This window comes from Rhineura floridana, chromosome 3 (assembly GCF_030035675.1).
Source record: "Rhineura floridana isolate rRhiFlo1 chromosome 3, rRhiFlo1.hap2, whole genome shotgun sequence".
NCBI classification, from domain to species: Eukaryota; Metazoa; Chordata; class Lepidosauria; order Squamata; family Rhineuridae; genus Rhineura; species Rhineura floridana.
This window is the reverse complement of record NC_084482.1, coordinates 217739728-217757202: the sequence shown is the minus strand read 5'-3', so window position 1 is coordinate 217757202 and position 17475 is coordinate 217739728. Positions and strand designations below refer to the sequence as shown.

At 43.3% G+C, this 17475-nt stretch overlaps 1 protein-coding gene across 2 annotated transcripts in view; it reads right to left on the bottom strand.

Annotated features, from left to right (window-relative positions):
* LOC133381650 (alpha-2-macroglobulin-like) overlaps nt 1–17475 on the bottom strand; it is a 93876-nt gene that overhangs the window by 27445 nt on the left and 48956 nt on the right. For both annotated transcript variants that reach the window (XM_061620994.1, XM_061620995.1), the window contains exons 19-27: nt 15792–16074; nt 14602–14728; nt 14160–14275; nt 11715–11766; nt 8523–8609; nt 4500–4676; nt 3776–3860; nt 2803–2959; nt 557–631 (exon numbers count right to left, since the gene is read on the bottom strand). In XM_061620994.1, coding sequence (XP_061476978.1) covers nt 557–631; nt 2803–2959; nt 3776–3860; nt 4500–4676; nt 8523–8609; nt 11715–11766; nt 14160–14275; nt 14602–14728; nt 15792–16074 — 1159 coding nt within the window. The remainder of the gene's footprint in view (nt 1–556; nt 632–2802; nt 2960–3775; nt 3861–4499; nt 4677–8522; nt 8610–11714; nt 11767–14159; nt 14276–14601; nt 14729–15791; nt 16075–17475) is intronic.

Here is a 17475-nt window from a genome sequence, read left to right as displayed (position 1 = left end):
ATAAATAAATAAATAAACTTGGAAGTCTTTAAAAGAGGATAAGGCTATCAGTGGCTACTAGCCATGATGGCTGTGCTCTGCCTCCATGGTCAAAGACAGTATGCTTCTGAATACCAGTTGCTGGAAACTGCAGGAGGGGAGAGTCCTGCTTGTGATCTACCCACAGGCGTCTGGTTGGCAACTGTGAGAACAGGGTGCTGGACTTATTCTAGATAAACAAGACTGGTTGCTTTGCTTGAGAAGGAAACTCTCCTTCCTTCCTTCCTTCCTTCCTTCCTTCCTTCCTTCCTTCCTTCCTTCCTTCCTTCCTTCCTTCGGGAAGACTTTTTCTACTTAACACAAGCATTTTTAATTAATAGCTGGAAGGGGAACTGAACCTAGGGTAAACAAATTCAAGGTGGCTCCTACATGGCTAATGCGCCCACTAGTTCCTTATTTGCTGGGCAGTTTTCAGCTTCATGGGGGGGGGTTTCTCAGCCATTATGGGGGGGCACCCTCTGCCCAACCTGAATGATTGTCCCGGACGGACTGCAGAAGGAAGAAGATGGATACTTACAGTGACAGGCAGAGGAACCTCAAGAAAAGCGATGGTGATGTACGCAGACAGAGTGATTTCATCGTCGACCCCGCCCTGTAGAAAAGCAGGTAGGTTGCTCTTCAGCTGCATGCAGGATGGGAAGGCCTTTTGCCATCTCCCTAGAGCTTCTCTTCTCTAAGCCTCACCTGATGGCATTATGCCTTTTTTTCATGGCTGTCCATAATGTTGGGTGCTCCTGTCCACTTTGGTCTCCTTCGCTGTGATTCCCATGTACATGGTCCCCCTCCTACCCCTGTTCAGTTCTGCACCACCACCCATTCACTGGAGCATCATGAGATCCTCCGGAGTAGAATTCCCTTTACTCTGTGTCTCACTCAATGCTGTGAGGCTCAGTGCCAGCCCAGCTCAGCCTACAGGCCACAGAAAGAGAGTAACTGAAGAGGTTTTTTCGTTCCTTAAGGGGAAACATGCCAACAGTGGAGGCTGCTTGGCTCCATGTCAGTGGGGCAGTGGAATCCACTCCAGGTTTTCCCAGGAGCTGTCCAAGGTTCTGAAACAAACCCAGGGGGATTCCACTGCCTTGGGGCCACCAGCCTCCACTGCATGCAAATCGCCTCCCTTGTTGTTTTGAACGTATAGCAGAGATTTGCTGACTTTCACCTGCCTTCCCAAATCTGCTGCCCAAAGGGGCCAGCTCATCCAGCCTGGTGAGAGCCCAGAGCAGGCATGGGGCAGAAATTCGATTCAGTTCACATTTATAGCCAAATCTATCAAATTCACACTTTCTGGAAAAATGTGAGCACTGGGATGCAGCCACCCTTCACAATTCACACTGATCTGAATTTTGCAATGCAGTCCTCCGGCCAAACAAAGCATATATTCTGGGAAAGCATCAGCATGAATATATTAGTGAAATTAAAAGTCCTTGCAAAAATGTGTCAGTCAAAACTGCAAAAAAAAAGTGTTTATTAAGTTAAATTTGTACTGAAAGGCTGAGGAATTTTCAAGAGGATTTCTTTTTTAAAAATAATAGGGCAAACTGCGGCAGAAATGGGGAGAACTGATTTTAAGATCTCACCACTAGGACAGAAGCTGGCGTCTTGGGAAGGAGGCAAAGCTAGAACTCCTTTCCCACTCTATGGCCAGATCCATTCACTGGATCTTTATCCCAGCTGCCACCGCATCTGCTAACAGGCAAAAAGGCAGATGGCATTACCGAAAGTCACATGTTTAAAGCGCATGTTTCTCCCAAAGAATCTGGGGAACTGTTGTTCCTTGAGAAAGCTGGGAACTATAGCTCTGTGAGGCTTAAACTACAGTTCCCAGGATTCTTTAGGGGAAGCCATGTGCTTTCAATGTGTTATAAATGTATCGCACGGCTGCATTCAAGGCCAGCCCTAACACGAGTCATACTGAACCGCCTGGCCCAGGCAGCTGTCCAGGAGGGGCATTGGATTGTGTGCCCCATCTGCTGACAGCAGGCTGACAGCTGCTCATCGCTGCCACCAGAGCCACATCTCCCTCCAGCCAGCTGGCTGCCTGGTTGCACCTGCTACCGCCCTCATGCCTCAGATGGCACTGGGCAGTGGCTTCGCGCTAGCAACTATTCAGCTGTTTCAGAATGGTCTGAATTCTATGTTGGTTATCTCTGTAGCAACAGCCTCATTTATACTGGAATGGACTGCCTTCAAGTCGATCCCAGCTTATGGAGACCCTACGAATAGTGTGTTCATGGTAAGCAGTATTCAGAGGGGGTTTCCCATTGCCTCCCTCTGAGGCTAGTCCTCCCCAGCTGGCTAGGCCTGCTCAGCTGGCCACAGCTGCACAAGCCAGCCCCTCCCTTGTCCACAACTGCCAGCTGGGGGGCAACTGGGCTCCTTGGGACTCTGCAGCTTGCCCACGGCTGCACCGGTGGCAGGGCACGTAACCCCAGAGCCACTCCCTGTAGGGGTGATCTTTAGCTGGCACTTGACCCCCAGGAGACACGAGCGGGGAGTTGAACTCACAGACTCTGGACTCCTAGGCAGGCTCTCCTCCCCACTGTGCTACACCTATTTTTGTTGTTGTTGTTATTGGTTGTATCCAACATGTATCCAATATGGCACTATCACAGTCCCATCAGCACAAGGATTACCACTAGTACACCCCTTCCCCTGCGCACCCCCGTAAACCCTCTGGAGCAGATTTGAAGAAGGCATGGGGTGTGTGCAGGGGGAGGAGGAAAATCCTGTTGCGCATGCGCTGACAATGCATTAGTTGAATACCTTCAGGGCATTGTTCAGGAGGCTCCCAGTGCTAAGGAAGCAGCCATTCTCCTTCTGCCTGATAGCGAGGGAGGCCTCTGCGTCCTGGATTTGTTTTTCTTCCACAAAGATGTAGCGCTTGGCCTGGGCAAAGGACTTGAGCACAAACGCCGTCAGCCTGCAAGACAGCCCACAGCGGAGTCATTCCAATGTGTCTTAAGTATTGTCCAAACTGTACTCTGCTTTTGCCATCGCAGAGATGGGCAGGAAGCGTTTGCTGGGTACTGAACCGTCACCACGCCCCTTCCAACTAGGGGTGTTTGGAATTTCCAGTGAATACAGAAATGGGAGCAAAGATTGGTGATGTTCACTTATTTGTCCCATGTCCGGAATGGAAGTCAATCCAGTAAATATGACTGGTATTTGCTGTTGGCGCTTTCAGTCCACAAATTATATGTAATTGATCCCTTGCCCCCAATTTGCGTTGTTTCTTTTGCATTTAAATGAATGGGATGGAATAATGTATTAATGAATTACGTACATTGCAGCTGTTCCCAACCTTTGGGTCCCCAGAGATTGCTGGACTACAACTCCCAACAGCCTCGGCCAGCAAGGCCAATGGTAAGGGATGATGGGAACTTTAGCCCAGCAACCTCTGGGGACGCAAAGGTTGGGAAACGCCGGTACATTATGCATGGCATGGAATTTCGCCACAGTGGACAGCATGACAAATAGAGGAGTATTTGGCAGAAGACAAAACGGTAGCAGGACGGAAACGGCGCTGCATGTGACAAATGCACCGCTGGTGATCCTTTTCAGCCCCTTCCACTTGAGCTATTGCCCACACACATTCAAGCATAGCTCTTAGGCTCTTAGGAAGATGAGTCCTGTGGCCAGTAATATATCCTGCAACTTTTCAGGGATTCCTGAACAATCTCACCACCCACCCACCAGGCCCTGCAGAGACATGTGCGCTTGGCTCTGTCCATCTCACCAGGTGTTCCCCGTCTCCTGGCTACGTTGCCCGAAGGTGCTGTAGGAGCCGTCAGAGTGCTTGTAGTTCAGCTGCCTCTGGTAGCCTGAAATGGAGAGAGGAGGTTATATTTCACCTGCCGGGCCAATCGTGCATCTTACCCAAGCTTCAGCAGAGCTGTCTGGTTTGGTCAAGGGCCGTAACTCGGTAATCTCCAAGTAGGACTAGGAAGGACTCTCAGAAACCCTGAGAGCCACTGTTGGTCAGTGTTGACAATTCTGAGCTCGATAGATCAACAGTCTGACTCAAGATAAGGCACTTCCCATGTTTCTCAGGGAAATGAGAGCATGCTATTTAATAAATGAAAGCTCTCACTAATATAAGCATTTATTTGCATAATTCGCCTAGCATGTGCAGCGTCGTTGTTGTGTTTGTTTTTTTACACATTACGTGGGTGGAGAACTGCATTGTAAAATTCAGAGAAGTGCACATTTGCAAGGATGGCTGCTTATTGGTTCTCGTTTCAGAAGTGCAGATTTGGTGGGTTCCCCTTAAAATGCAAACCAGAATCAAATCTCTCCAATATCCCTGCTGATTAATCTGCTCATTCAGCCCATTAAAGCTGGCCTGTATAAATAATTACAACTATTGTCAGTCAGAGGGAACCTACATTGTTAACCCACCCCACCCTCCAAGGAAAACAAGAAGATTAAGACTCCCCCCACAGGGCCTCAGAAGTTCTCACCAGCCACTAAATATCCAATGGCCCTGGATCTGATCTCATCGGTAAGCTGCCCGGTCTTATTCAGATAGTCCAAGATGTAGATATTGGGTGCAAAGAGGGCCATGTTCTGCTCCCCACAACCGTAGGGCATCTGGAGAAGTTGATGGAGGTTCTCTATAGCTGGGCCCAGGATGTCTCCTGGGATGTGGGAAAGGGAGGGGGGAGAGAGAGAGAGAGAGAGAGAGAGAGGCTTAGGGGATTGTTTTTTCCCAAATACCAATTGCTGGAAACCGCAGGAGGGGAGAGTGCTCTTGCACTCGGGTCTTCCTGGCAGGCTTCCTATGGGCAACTGGCTGGCCACTGTGAGAACAGGATGCTGGACTCTATGGGCCATTGGCCTGATCCAGCAGGCTGTTCTTAGTTTAGAATTTGGGGAAAGGCTGTAGGCTGGTCAAGTGAAATGAGGAACCATTGTGTAGAGTGCTCCTGTTCAGGGTTCCAGCAAGCCAAGTCATGCCTTTTTTCCCCAGAACACTCTATTCCATTCTCTGTCCACCACTACTTTTTCCATTTCTGCTCCCAAGATACTCAGGAAGCTTCCAGATGCCCTGTTTAATGACAGTTATGGAAGGCTCTGTAGGACAGGAAAGAGTGTGGCTTTGAGATTTTGGGACATTTTTTAAAAAAAACCTCTTTAAAAAAGATTTACTTGATAGAGCTAAGCCCTAATGGACCAGCTTCCACTGACTTTAACTGGGGAGTAGGAGATATGAAAAATGGAACTAATGCAACAAACTAACGCACTAGGATTCAACAATGGCAATACATTGTGGTCACATTTCAGAGGTATCCTCTAAGTTCACAGTGTACAATATTCCCTCCCCTTCAATATTAGACAGGCAACATCTCTGTTATCTTTTTGGCGCCTATTGAAGACCTTCCTCTTTCAAGAAGCCTTTTAAGTTGAGACCTTATCCCAGTCTGTGTCTGTGTCAATTCCTTTTTATTTATTTATTTATTTATTACATTTATATACGTCCCCATAGCCAAAGTTCTCCGGGAGGTTTCCAAAAATTAAAAACATGGAACATTAAAAACAAATGTACAATTTTAAGACCATACAAAGGTTAAAACCATGAAGCACAGGTAAACAAGTTAAAAAGCGTTTTAAGATGTTTTTAAAACTTTTTTAAAAAAACTTTCAAACTTTTCTTTTTTAAGATGTCTTCAAAGTTTTTTAAAAAGATGTTTTACAGCTTTTTTAAAAAACAGTGTTTTTAACCTTTTCTTTTTTAAGATGTCTTCAAAGCTTTTGAAAAATGTTTTTTTTACAATAATTTTTATTCAAATTTTCATAAAACATAGAAAACAAAATCATAAAACATTCAAAGACAAAAAACAAAACAAAAATGATTAAACAAAAAAAAATAAAATGTTGACTTCCCATTTGTCACATATCAAATCAGTTATAGGTCTACAATATATAACAATCCTGTCTCTTAAATCATATTATAAAATCACTTTCCTCCAGTAGTTATCTTAATTAATCATCAAATCTCATAAACATTACTTTATTCTTTCCACAAAAAGTCAAAGAGAGGTTTCAATTCTTTAAGAAATATATCTATCAATTTTTCTCCAAATAAACATGTCAATTAATCCATCTCGTTAATAATTATAATAATCTTATTGTCATAACCATAGTCCAAATAAACATTTCGATTAATCCATCTCATCAGAATCTGTTAGGTCCAATAATTTCAATAGCCATTATTCCATTATCCCTATTAGTTCCATCTTCCATCTTCAATAGTCCTGTTAAGTCCAGTAATTTCAGTGTCCAATCTTCCATTATCAGTATTCCATAATAATCTTGCTGTTGTAGCCATAGTCATATAATAAGAGTCTGATGGGAATTTCCTCTACCCCAAATATTTTCTTGCCATCCATTCTGAATAAGTTGCTGAAATATTGTTGTAAAGTCATATCTGTGTTCTTCTTTTTTACAAAATGCACTGGCTCATCTCTTAAGAGTTTTTCCATTGTCACATGGCTGCAGTTAATTCCATAGATTTTCTCTATATCAAGCTCCATCACATCATTCCAGTCCAGAAGATTATCCAAGCCATTGATAACTTTATCTCTAATATCTTCATTAATTTCTTCAGAGATAACGTTAAATTCCAAACAGTAGATTTTATTTCTAAAATCCATAAACTCCAGATCTTTTTCCAATTCCACATTTGTTCCAATCTCCAGGGCTTGTATCTTCCCTTTATTTTTTCTTTTCTCATCTCTGATCTCATTCTCCTCTCTCACAGGATCCCCTATTTCTTTAAGCTCCTGCGTCATTTTGCTCAGTTCAATTTTCAGCTCCTTACTACCCTGTCGCAGGGTTTGTTTCGTTATCTCAATCTCATCCATTATTTTCTGAAACATAATTACTTCCAGATTCTCAGCCACTTTCTTGATTGCCATTTTTAAAACCACGAAAACAAAGCAAAACAAAAATAAAGAAGAACCACTTCTTATTTCAGCAACAATTGGGTTAATATTCCAGGCTTGATGACATCACAGTATAAACAGAGCAACCTGCCTTATCTCTCTATGTTCAAGAATGCAAAACAAATGTAGTTCCCAGCATCAAAACAGTTAGTGGCGTCGTGAAGAAGCAGATTCGTCAAAATAAAATAGACCAAAAAGAGAATAGTCCCAGACAATATAATATTCCTCGGAATAGAAATCAGGAATAGAAATCCCTCTTCTGTTTATTATCTTTAGAATGCACTTCCAGGACAGCTTTTTGCGACAGAAACAGAGATAAGCTGTTAATTTCGTGAATAACAGAGAAGAGCTATATCTCACCCAGAAGTTGTCCAAAGCCGATCAATCTGACAAATCTCCTTTTGCTGCAACAATTTAAACCAAGTAAAAAAAATAATAGAAAGAAGGGTGCTTGCCTGTTAGTCCGTTCTCTCTTTGAAGAAAAGATAAACGTATCGCTTAAGCAGATAGAGCTTGTTAGGAAGTCTGTCCGGCATTGTTGGCTGGACCTTATCTCATAAATTAATGAAATCCAGTCCTCCCAACAAAAACAGGCTTTGAGGTTGATCTCTATGTTTCTCCCTGCCCGGGAGAAATTTCATCAGTCAAAAAAAAAATGTTCTGACTGATTTATATCTGAATAAGCTTCTTTTGAGGCGGGAGCCCGTCCCAAAAGCAGGCACAAGCGAAGTCACCCTTCCCGGAAGTCCCGCTTTTGAAAAATGTTTTTAAAGATGTTTTGTTTAAAAGTATTTTAAACTCTGTTTTTCATAGAATAGTAGAGTTGGAAGGGGCCTATAAGGTCATCAAGTCCAACCCCCTGCTCAATGCAGGAATCCAAATCAAAGTATTCCTGACAGATGGCTGTCCAGCTGCCTCTTGAATGTCTCCAGTGTCAGAGAGCCCACTACCTCTCTAGGTAATTGGTTCCATTGCTGTATGGCTCTAACAGTTAGGAAATTTTTTCTGATGTCCAGTCGAAATCTGGCTTCCTGCAACTTGAGTTTTTATGATGTTTGATGTTTGATGAAGAGGTGGCTAGGTGTGCCACGAATATTATGAAAGTATATTTTAAAAATGAGAAGAAACCCATTTGTATTACAATATATTGAGACATTTTTAATTTTGTACACGAAGTGCACCAGAAATTTTTTATATGTTTTACAGTGCACCGCGAACCAAAAAAGTTTGAGAATCATTGTTTTAAAGTGTTTTTAGTGCTTTTGTTTGCTGCCCTGGGCTCCTGCTCGGAGGACGGGCGGGATAAAAGTCTAATAATAAATAAACAAACAAATAAATAAAATATTAGCCACTCACTGTTAGGCTGCACAGGGGCTCTAATTCTGTGCTTCCTACACGTGCCTGCAAATTTGCCAGCAGTTGTAACAAAGCAACTGCTTTGGGGCCACTGAGCATGCCCAGACTTCTTCGGTCTGTTTGGGGGTTTAAAAGAGTAGCCACAGCTCTTGGCTCAGGTCCCCTCAGGGTTGCATTACTTACCCACCACGCAGAAGGAGGCCCTGGCTGAACCCTCCACAACATTTTCTGGCAGCTTTAAAGATACAGATGTCGACAACTGCGGCTTTTCTGCAGGGGAAACAGAGAGAGTTTTGATCGTGCCCATTGCCCTTCCGGATAGCCATCCTTTCCTGCTCCCCCGGGCTTTTATTCTCCTCAATTAGTCGGGGGCCTTTGTGAGCCTGTTTTTTCATCTTTGATCTTCCCTTGCCAGCTTGAGAGTTGTTGCCTACTCACCAGAGACCAGAGGAAAGGTCTGCAATACCCTTTGGCCTACAGAAGTTAGTCCAATAATCAACACCATAACTGCTCAGGCCCGAGCAAACTCTGTCCCTGCCTTAGGGGATTACTGATTACTACCAGCCTCATGCCTGGCACTGCTCAGGAAATCTGAGAAACCAAAGAAGTCAGTGCGGTTTTGAAAGGTTTGGTCTGCCATCTTGATTCAAAATGGCACCCAGTCAGATCTAAAACCTTGATCTCCTACACGGGGGTTTCATTGCACTTGAATCTGTGCTTTGGTTCTGGCCGTTGCTTTTAGCACTTTTACCTACTTGAAAAAGGGCACTGCTGTCTTAAACTCATAGTAACTGTTGGAGGGAATAAATAAAACAGTTGTTCACATTACACTAGATGTGTGCATTTTGATGCTAACTTAGTCTCTTTAAGTATTTTTTATACTTTAGCAGAGCAACTTGCAAAATTCTGAAAGCTGAAAAAAAATGCCAGGGATTTCACAAATGAGCTGGAATAAAATTCATTTGTTTCTAGAGGGGCCGAGAATGGAACTGGAACTAATTCCTTTTTAACATGAACTTTCCAAGCACTGTGGATTTCACAACCCAGGCGACGCATTTGCAGAGTCCTGGCTGGCTTGGAGATGTAGATGTCCATGGACTGCTCTAGGAGGCCACCTCACATGCTCTAGAACGTAACCTTATCACTACTAAGTTCCTGTGCCAGGTGGAATCACAGCATTCTGACCTGTGACTGGGCCTGTCGTGTTGACCTGTACCTTTTCAGTGTTGGCTTCCTGTTTGTGGAATGCCCTCCTCAGTGAGATGTGCCTTTGATATTATTGACTTTTAGGAGGAATTTGAGAACAATCCTCTTTACGCAAGCATTTTAATGGCTGAAGGGGACTATTCTTGGCAACCGGATTTTTAACTGAGCTGTAACTGTTTTTTAAAAATGTTTTCACAGTTTTCTGAATTTTTAAAAAACGTTTTGTAGTTTATTATTATTATTGTTAGTAGTAGTAGCAGCAGTAGTAGGCAATTGGACCCTTGGATGATAAGGGAGTCAAAGATGTACTAAAGAATGATAAGGGGATTGCAGAGAAGCTAAATGAATTCTTTGCATCTGTCTTCACAGTGGAAGATATAGGGCAGATCCCTGAACCTGAACTAACATCTGCAGGAAGAAGTTCTGGGGAACTGAGACAAATAGTGGTAACGAGAGAGGAAGTTCTAAGCTTAATAGACAATATAAAAACTGACAAATCACCAGGCCCGGATGGCATCCACCCGAGAGTTCTCAAAGAACTCAAAGGTGAAATTGCTGATCTGCTAACTAAAATATGTAACTTGTCCCTCGGGTCCTCCTCCGTGCCTGAGGACTGGAAAGTGGCAAATGTAACGCCAATCTTCAAAAAGGGATCCAGAGGGGATCCCGGAAATTACAGGCCAGTTAGCTTAACTTCTGTCCCTGGAAAACTGGTAGAAAGTATTATTAAAGCTAGATTAACTAAGCACATAGAAGAACAAGCCTTGCTGAAGCAGAGCCAGCATGGCTTCTGCAAGGGAAAGTCCTGTCTCAGTAACCTATTAGAATTCTTTGAGAGTGTCAACAAGCATATAGATAGAGGTGATCCAGTGGACATAGTGTACTTAGACTTTCAAAAACCATTTGACAAGGTACCTCACCAAAGACTTCTGAGGAAGCTTAGCAGTCATGGAATAAGAGGAGAGGTCCTCTTGTGGATAAGGAATTGGTTAAGAAGCAGAAAGCAGAGAGTAGGAATAAACGGACAGTTCTCCCAATGGAGGGCTGTAGAAAGTGGAGTCCCTCAAGGATCGGTATTGGGACATGTACTTTTCAACTTGTTCATTAATGACCTAGAATTAGGAGTGAGCAGTGAAGTGGCCAAGTTTGATAGAAGTGTATAAATTTATGCATGACATTGAGAAAGTGGATAGAGAAAAGTTTTTCTCCCTGTCTCATAATACTAGAACTTGTGGACATCCAAGGAAGCTGAATGTTGGAAGATTCAGGACAGACAAAAGGAAGTACTTCTTTACTCAGTGCATAGTTAAACTATGGAATTTGCTCCCACAAGATGCAGTAGTGGCCACCAGCTTGGATGGCTTTAAAAGAAGATTAGACAAATTCCTGGAGGACAGGGCTATCAATGGCTACTAGCCATTATGGCTGTTCTCTGCCACCCTAGTCAGAGGCAGCATGTTTCTGAAAACCAGTTGCCGGAAGCCTCAGGAGGGGAGAGTGTTCTTGCACTCAGGTCCTGCTTGCGGGCTTCCCCCAGGCACCTGGTTGGCCATTGTGAGAACAGGATGCTGGACTAGATGTGCCACTGGCCTGATCCAGCAGGCTCTTTCTATGAAATAATAGTAATAGTAATAATAATAATAATAATAATAATAATAATAATAATTTCTGAATGGGCCAGAATCTCCCACTGGTTTTCCTCCAAACGTGGGATGGAATTTGGGACCTCTCAAATCACAGCAAGGGCGGGGAACCTATGGCCATCCAGATGTGGTGGGACTCCACCTTCCCACATGTTTGACTGTTGGCCATGCCAACTGGGGCCAATGGGATGTGCTTTAAATGAATGATGTCGATGCGAGTGAAGTTGCACAGAGAGGCTGCTGTGGAAGAAGTGGCCTTTGAGATCTGCTCTGGATGTATAGCCACAATGTGGCTCTTGAGCCCACATGCCTTTGGAGATATCATCACCAATCATTATAGATCAACAACAGTTGATGAAGTTGATCTATAATAATCAGAGATCATCTCTCCCAGAGCCACATCATCACAATACATCCAGAGCTGATCTCAAAGGCCACCTGTTCCACAGGGGCCTCTCTTATTAATAATTCAGCTTTATGCAGTTAAATGGAGTGAAAGGAAGAGGGGTCCCCGATGAGCACTTACCGGCTGCACAGAGCAGATTGCTGAAGACCACCTCCTTTGGAATCCCTTCAGGCTTTGTGATGAGGGAAGAAAAAGAGAAAAAAAGAGGGAGAAGTGAACATGAGAAACTCTGAATTTTGTTGTTATGTGCGACCCTATGAATCAGCGACCTCCAAGAGCATCTGTTATGAACCACCCTGTTCAGATCTTGTAAGTTCAGGTCTGTGGCTTCCTTTATGGAATCAATCCATCTCTTGTTTGGCCTTCCTCTTTTTCTACTCTCTGCTGTTTTTCCCAGCATTATTGTCTCTTCTAGTGAGTCATGTCTTCTCATTATGTGTCCAAAGTATGATAACCTCAGTTTCATCATTTTAGTTTCAAGTGATAGTTCTGTTTTAATTTGTTCTATGCTGAGAAGGAAATAAAAGTGTATTTGTGGGGGGTGGGATAGAAGCCCTATCTGCTCTACATATTGAAAGCAGTAGCATACCACTTTAAACAGTCATGGCTCCCCCCCAAGAATCTTGAGAACTGTAGTTTCTAAAACATGATGAGAGTTGTTGGGAGAACCCATTTTCCCCTCACAGATCTACAGTCCCCAAAGCACTTGAATAATCATTCCCTCTTCTTCCCAGGGAACTGTAGCTTTGTAAAGGGAATGGGGGGAGCTCCTCACAATTCTCTGCACCCTTGAATGACAGTTCCCAGAATACTTACTTTCAAGGAAGATACTGGAGCCTATTACAGCATGAAGTACTAGTTATTCAATTCGCATTTCAAGCCAAATCTATCAAATTCACACTTTCCAAAACAATACGAGAATCAAAACACAGCCATCCTTTGAAACTGGCGCTTCTCTGAATTTTGCGATGCAATTTGCCAACGAAACAAAAGTTTACAAAACTGTGTGTATTAGGAAAAAGTGTGCATATAAATGAATGAGTTAAATAACATGCAAAAACTGCATTACTTTAGGAGAAAATGATTGTAAAAATGTGTACATTAGTCCAAACTGCCTACAAAAATGTGTTTATTAGGAGAAATTTGCACTACCGTAGAATCACTAAAATGTTGGAGACTTTTCATGACGATTCTTTTGCAAAATAAAAATGCAAATTGCAGCAGGAATGTGGAGAACTGAATTTAAGATTGGAAAAAAATGAGAAGCTGAGAGAACTGAAACTGACAGATCGTTCCATCCCTAGTAACGAATCTGTTTTCTTATTTTCTTCATTTTCCTCAGAGGCTGTGAAGAAACTGAGGTACAAAAGCAATGACTTAATGAGAAAGTGAAGATGGGATTGATCACCCAGCAAGGCCGGCTCTATCGTTAGGCAGAGTGAGACAAAATCACCTCAAGCGGCCAATCTGGGAGACCATGAAAAGGCAGAAAATGGTTAGTTATTCACTTTATTACTGCAGTGTTTTTATTACCAGTTTCGGAAGCAGGTTTTGTGGATTTTCCACTTCAGGTGCCAAAATAAATTGACTGGATGTCTACGTTGCTTTTTCATGCCTACTGAAGGCCTTCCTTTTAAAGCAGAGGTGTTCACCCCAGCCTGGATTTTTAGATGAATTATTTTTAGATTTTTAAAAAACTTGTAAAAACTATTTTGTTCTGGAGAGCTTTTGGTTGGGACGGACGGATCAGCCTGACACTGTTTAAAGATTTTTATCTTTTAAATTCTTTTATTCTCATTCTTTTATATGTGTATGCATAATGCATTTTATGTATTTTAATAGTATTTTATGCATTTTAACCTACATTTTAATTTGTGTTTTTATTGTGTATTTTGTTATATACGTGTGTGATTTTATTGTAGCTGCCCTGAGTGCCCTATTATGGGGTAGAAGGGTGGGATAGAAATATTTTAAATAAATAAATGTAATTGTTTATCACTTAGGTGTTTGCCACCCTGGAGTCCTTTGGGAGGGATGATGATGATGATGATGATGATGATGATGATGATGATAATGATGATTCAATAAGAATAAGAATGCTGTGCACTGTGACTTGAAGTGGGAGCAGGGAGCCCTGTCCTCTGGACTCATTTACTTCAACGAAATCCAACATTAATGAATACACATACCAGTTTGATTATGCATACCCATTCAGGAATGCTCTCTGCATACTTCAAGAGCACATGGATTGGGGGATGGGGAGGCTGCAAGGTCTGGCCCAGCCCTTATTGTCCCACTCCTTCTCCCCCCCTTTAAAGATTTATATTAAACATGTCAAGGCTAAAAGAATCCTTTAACATGGCAAGACAGGACTTCATGCATCGAAAGGAGGTTGCCACAGCAGGTCGTCATGGTGCCAGTCCTTGATTGCATGATGGAGCTTTCCTGAAGGAGACTCACGTGGCAGGATTCAGGGATCTTTCTGGGATTGTTCTACTGAGTAAATATGTGCAGTTACAGACATGTAATCATCACTTAGCACCAAGATGAAAGCAGCCTTTGTACCTCGACTAAAAGCTGTTTGATCACAGTGTCCTTTTGTCCTTTGGTGAGTGTCTCCATGATTTCATTCCCACAGGGCTGGTTCAGGGCCTCAGCGCTTGTGGTGAAGTTCACTTCCCCTAGAACAAAAATAGCCACCTCATCATCTCATCTCATCCATCACTGTCTCTCCAAATCAGCTTACTTCAGCAGCTTACATCCAAGGGCATCTTCAAGCCCTGTCCTCTGGCATAAGTGGGCTGGGGGCGCTGAGAACCCGCAGAGGGTTGTAGGAAATACCCCAAGGAGTTACTCTGGGGGAGGCATCAGCCCTCCTTCTGTCCATATCCCCAACATATGGAGAACAAAGAGAATCTTCCTCCCACATGAGGATGGGGCAGCCTGGCTCCTCTTCTTCTCTACCCCTCCGGCCCCTTGACTCTGAGATGTTAGCATTGCTGCTTACCTAGAGATTTGGGAGTCACCATCCAGGAGACCGTCTTCCTTCCATTTGCACACACACAATGAGAGCTCTCCTCCTTCTCCACGGGGACAGCCACAAAGTCAGGGGAGGGAGCCAGAGATATAGCAACCTGTCCGCAGACACAAAGGCGTCACCAAGGAGGAAAAACAGTGCTGGTCTGGTGTGGAAAAGGATTCAGAGGAGGAGGAGGAGAAGTCAAGGCAAGATGTGGAACACCATCAGAGGGGCCAGGTAGGCCTACAGCAGGTGTGGGAGAAACTTTGGGCCCTCTCATCAGCTCCAGCAAGCATGGCCACAGCCAGGGATGATGGGATTTGTAGTTCAGCAACATCTGGAGGGTCAAAGGTTCCCCACACCTGACCTATAGCGTTACCGGGGCATGTGAATTCACAGTGGGGGGAGGGGAGGGTGGCAGGAAGGCAAGTGAGAGAAGGAAATAGCGCCTCTGTCACGTGGGGCTTTGCATATAGGCAGAAGGGAGAAATACTATTTTGTTTGCCTTTGAAAGAGAAACTACCTCATTCACACCTCTCAAACCAATGTGCAAACCACAACGCAGCTGTCCTTCAAAAGTTGCTCTACTCCAAATTCTGAGGTGCAGTTCTCCAACCGATGTGTACAAAATGCAGTTAGTCGTAGTGGTGCATTTGTTACCTGCCCTTCACCAGCAGGTCCCCACATGGGTTACCACAAAATTAAAATTCAGTATTTTGCAAATGCAAAACAGATCGCATTCACAGGGATAGGAGGGGCCTCAGAAACACACTTCTCAGGTGTCAAAGGCCAGGGTAAAGGGGTGCATATCATTATGGCAAAGTGTACAAAAAAATGGAGATGTCCATGAAAATAACATTTTAAAAAATGCATCGTATTCAGGGAAACAGCTTGCAAAAAGGTGTATATTAGACCTGCACACAAAAACGTGTTTATTATAAATTTACTCCAAAATGCTGATGAGGATTAAAAAATAAAAAAGCTATTGCTTCAGAGAACCAATTTAAAACTGGAAAAATGAAAACTTTGAGAAAATAAGTGGAGAGATTCCTATTTTCCTAGATGTGTGTACCTGTTATGGTTCTATACATTCTGGGCCCAGGGGATCCAAATTCTATACCAAGGAAAGAGGGAAAGGAGATTTCAGGACCTGGGAGCCAAGGTTGGGCATTCCTCACCCTCATGCAGTGTGGCAGGTAAGAGAAGAGGGTGGCCCTCAGCGTGAATGCTTCGCCCCGCACCACGGAGTAGGGTAAGGTAATCTCGAGGAAGAAGGGCTGGAAGGACCTCAGGGCGATCTTCGGGGCCAAGCCGATGCCCACATCCTGCGACAAGCAGAAGGCTTCCGCCTGCCATTCTGTGATGGTGTCCGGAATGGTCATAGGCAGAGTGGCCTGCGCTGGAACAATGCCAGACTTCTCAGAGCTGTACAACAAGTCATTCCCAGCTGATAAAGGGTCTCTGAAAGAGAGTAACAGCAATGAAAAGGGTAAGGAAGAATGCCACAGAAACCTTCTGCAATCAATATGCTGGGGTGTTCAATGTCTCACTTAGGGATGAGGGAGAAATTAGACTCTGTTCACACTATCGAATTTGTACTTCCCAGGAGAACGCAAACACAGCCATCCTTCGAAATTTGCACTTACCCGAATGTTGAGATGCAGTACTTCAGCCAGAGTTTATAAAAATGTGCAGATTAGGGGAAAGTGTGCATAAAAATGAACATATGGGTGAAAGCAAGGTACAAGAATGCATTATATTGGGAGAAATTGCTTGCAAAAATTGGTTAAAACCAGAGCTTGGAAAAGTTACTTTTTAAAACTACAACTCCCATCAGCCCCAGCCACCATGGCCACTGGATTGGGCTGATAGGAGTTGTAGTTCAAAAAAATAACTTTTCCAAGCTCTGGTTAAAACTGCATACATATATATATGTTTATTAGGAGAAATTCACACTAAGATGTTGAAGAATTTTCATGAAGATTTTAAACAAATCTCAAGAAAACATGGATTAAGGAGCAGGGTCTAATCAGTAGTGGCTTCTCCATTAACTCCCTGCCCAGCAAAGCTTAGTTGGATAGCTCTGCTTTAACCCTTAAAAAGCTGGTGGAAACTGTACTCCAGCAGGCAATGGTGTGGCAAGGTTGTTACTGAATTATATTATTAATAATAATGGCTTTTTTGCCACTGGATATTTGGGTTTTCTTTACAATTAATTTTATAGTCTTTTGCCGCGTTTTGTGTGATGTTGCAGGCACAAAAGAGGGGTCCTTTTCAGTGGTTGCCTTGTATAGATACTCCTTTCTTATGGGAAGTGCATTGAATTCCTTCCTTTTTTGCTTGTTAGCAGGCTTTATTTTTATTTCAACCTGCTTTTGGTTTTAAATGATGGTCATGATTTCAAATTGGTACTTCTCTCTGTGATAAAGATGTTTATTTGGATTGTTGAGCTGGATTAAAAGGTAAAGGTGTCCCCGCACTTATAGTGCGAGTCGTTTCCGACTCGTAGGGAGACGTCTTGCGATGTTTACTAGGCAGCCCGTATATATGGGATGGGATTGCCGGTTCCTTCCCCGGCCTTTCTTTACCCCCCAGCATATGCTGGGTACTCATTTTACCGACCACCGATGGATGGAAGGCTGAGTGGACCTCGACCCCTTTTACCGGAGATTTGACTTCCTTCTTCTGTTGGAATCGAACTCCGGCCGTGAGCAGAGCTTCGGCTGCGTTGCCGCCGCTTACCTCTCTGCACCACGTTTTAAGCTGCTGTTTTAATAATAACAATAATAAAGCTATTAGTTTTATTTTATTTTTATTTTTTTGTTTGTTTTTTTGTTTTATTTTTTGTTTTTTACGATGTTG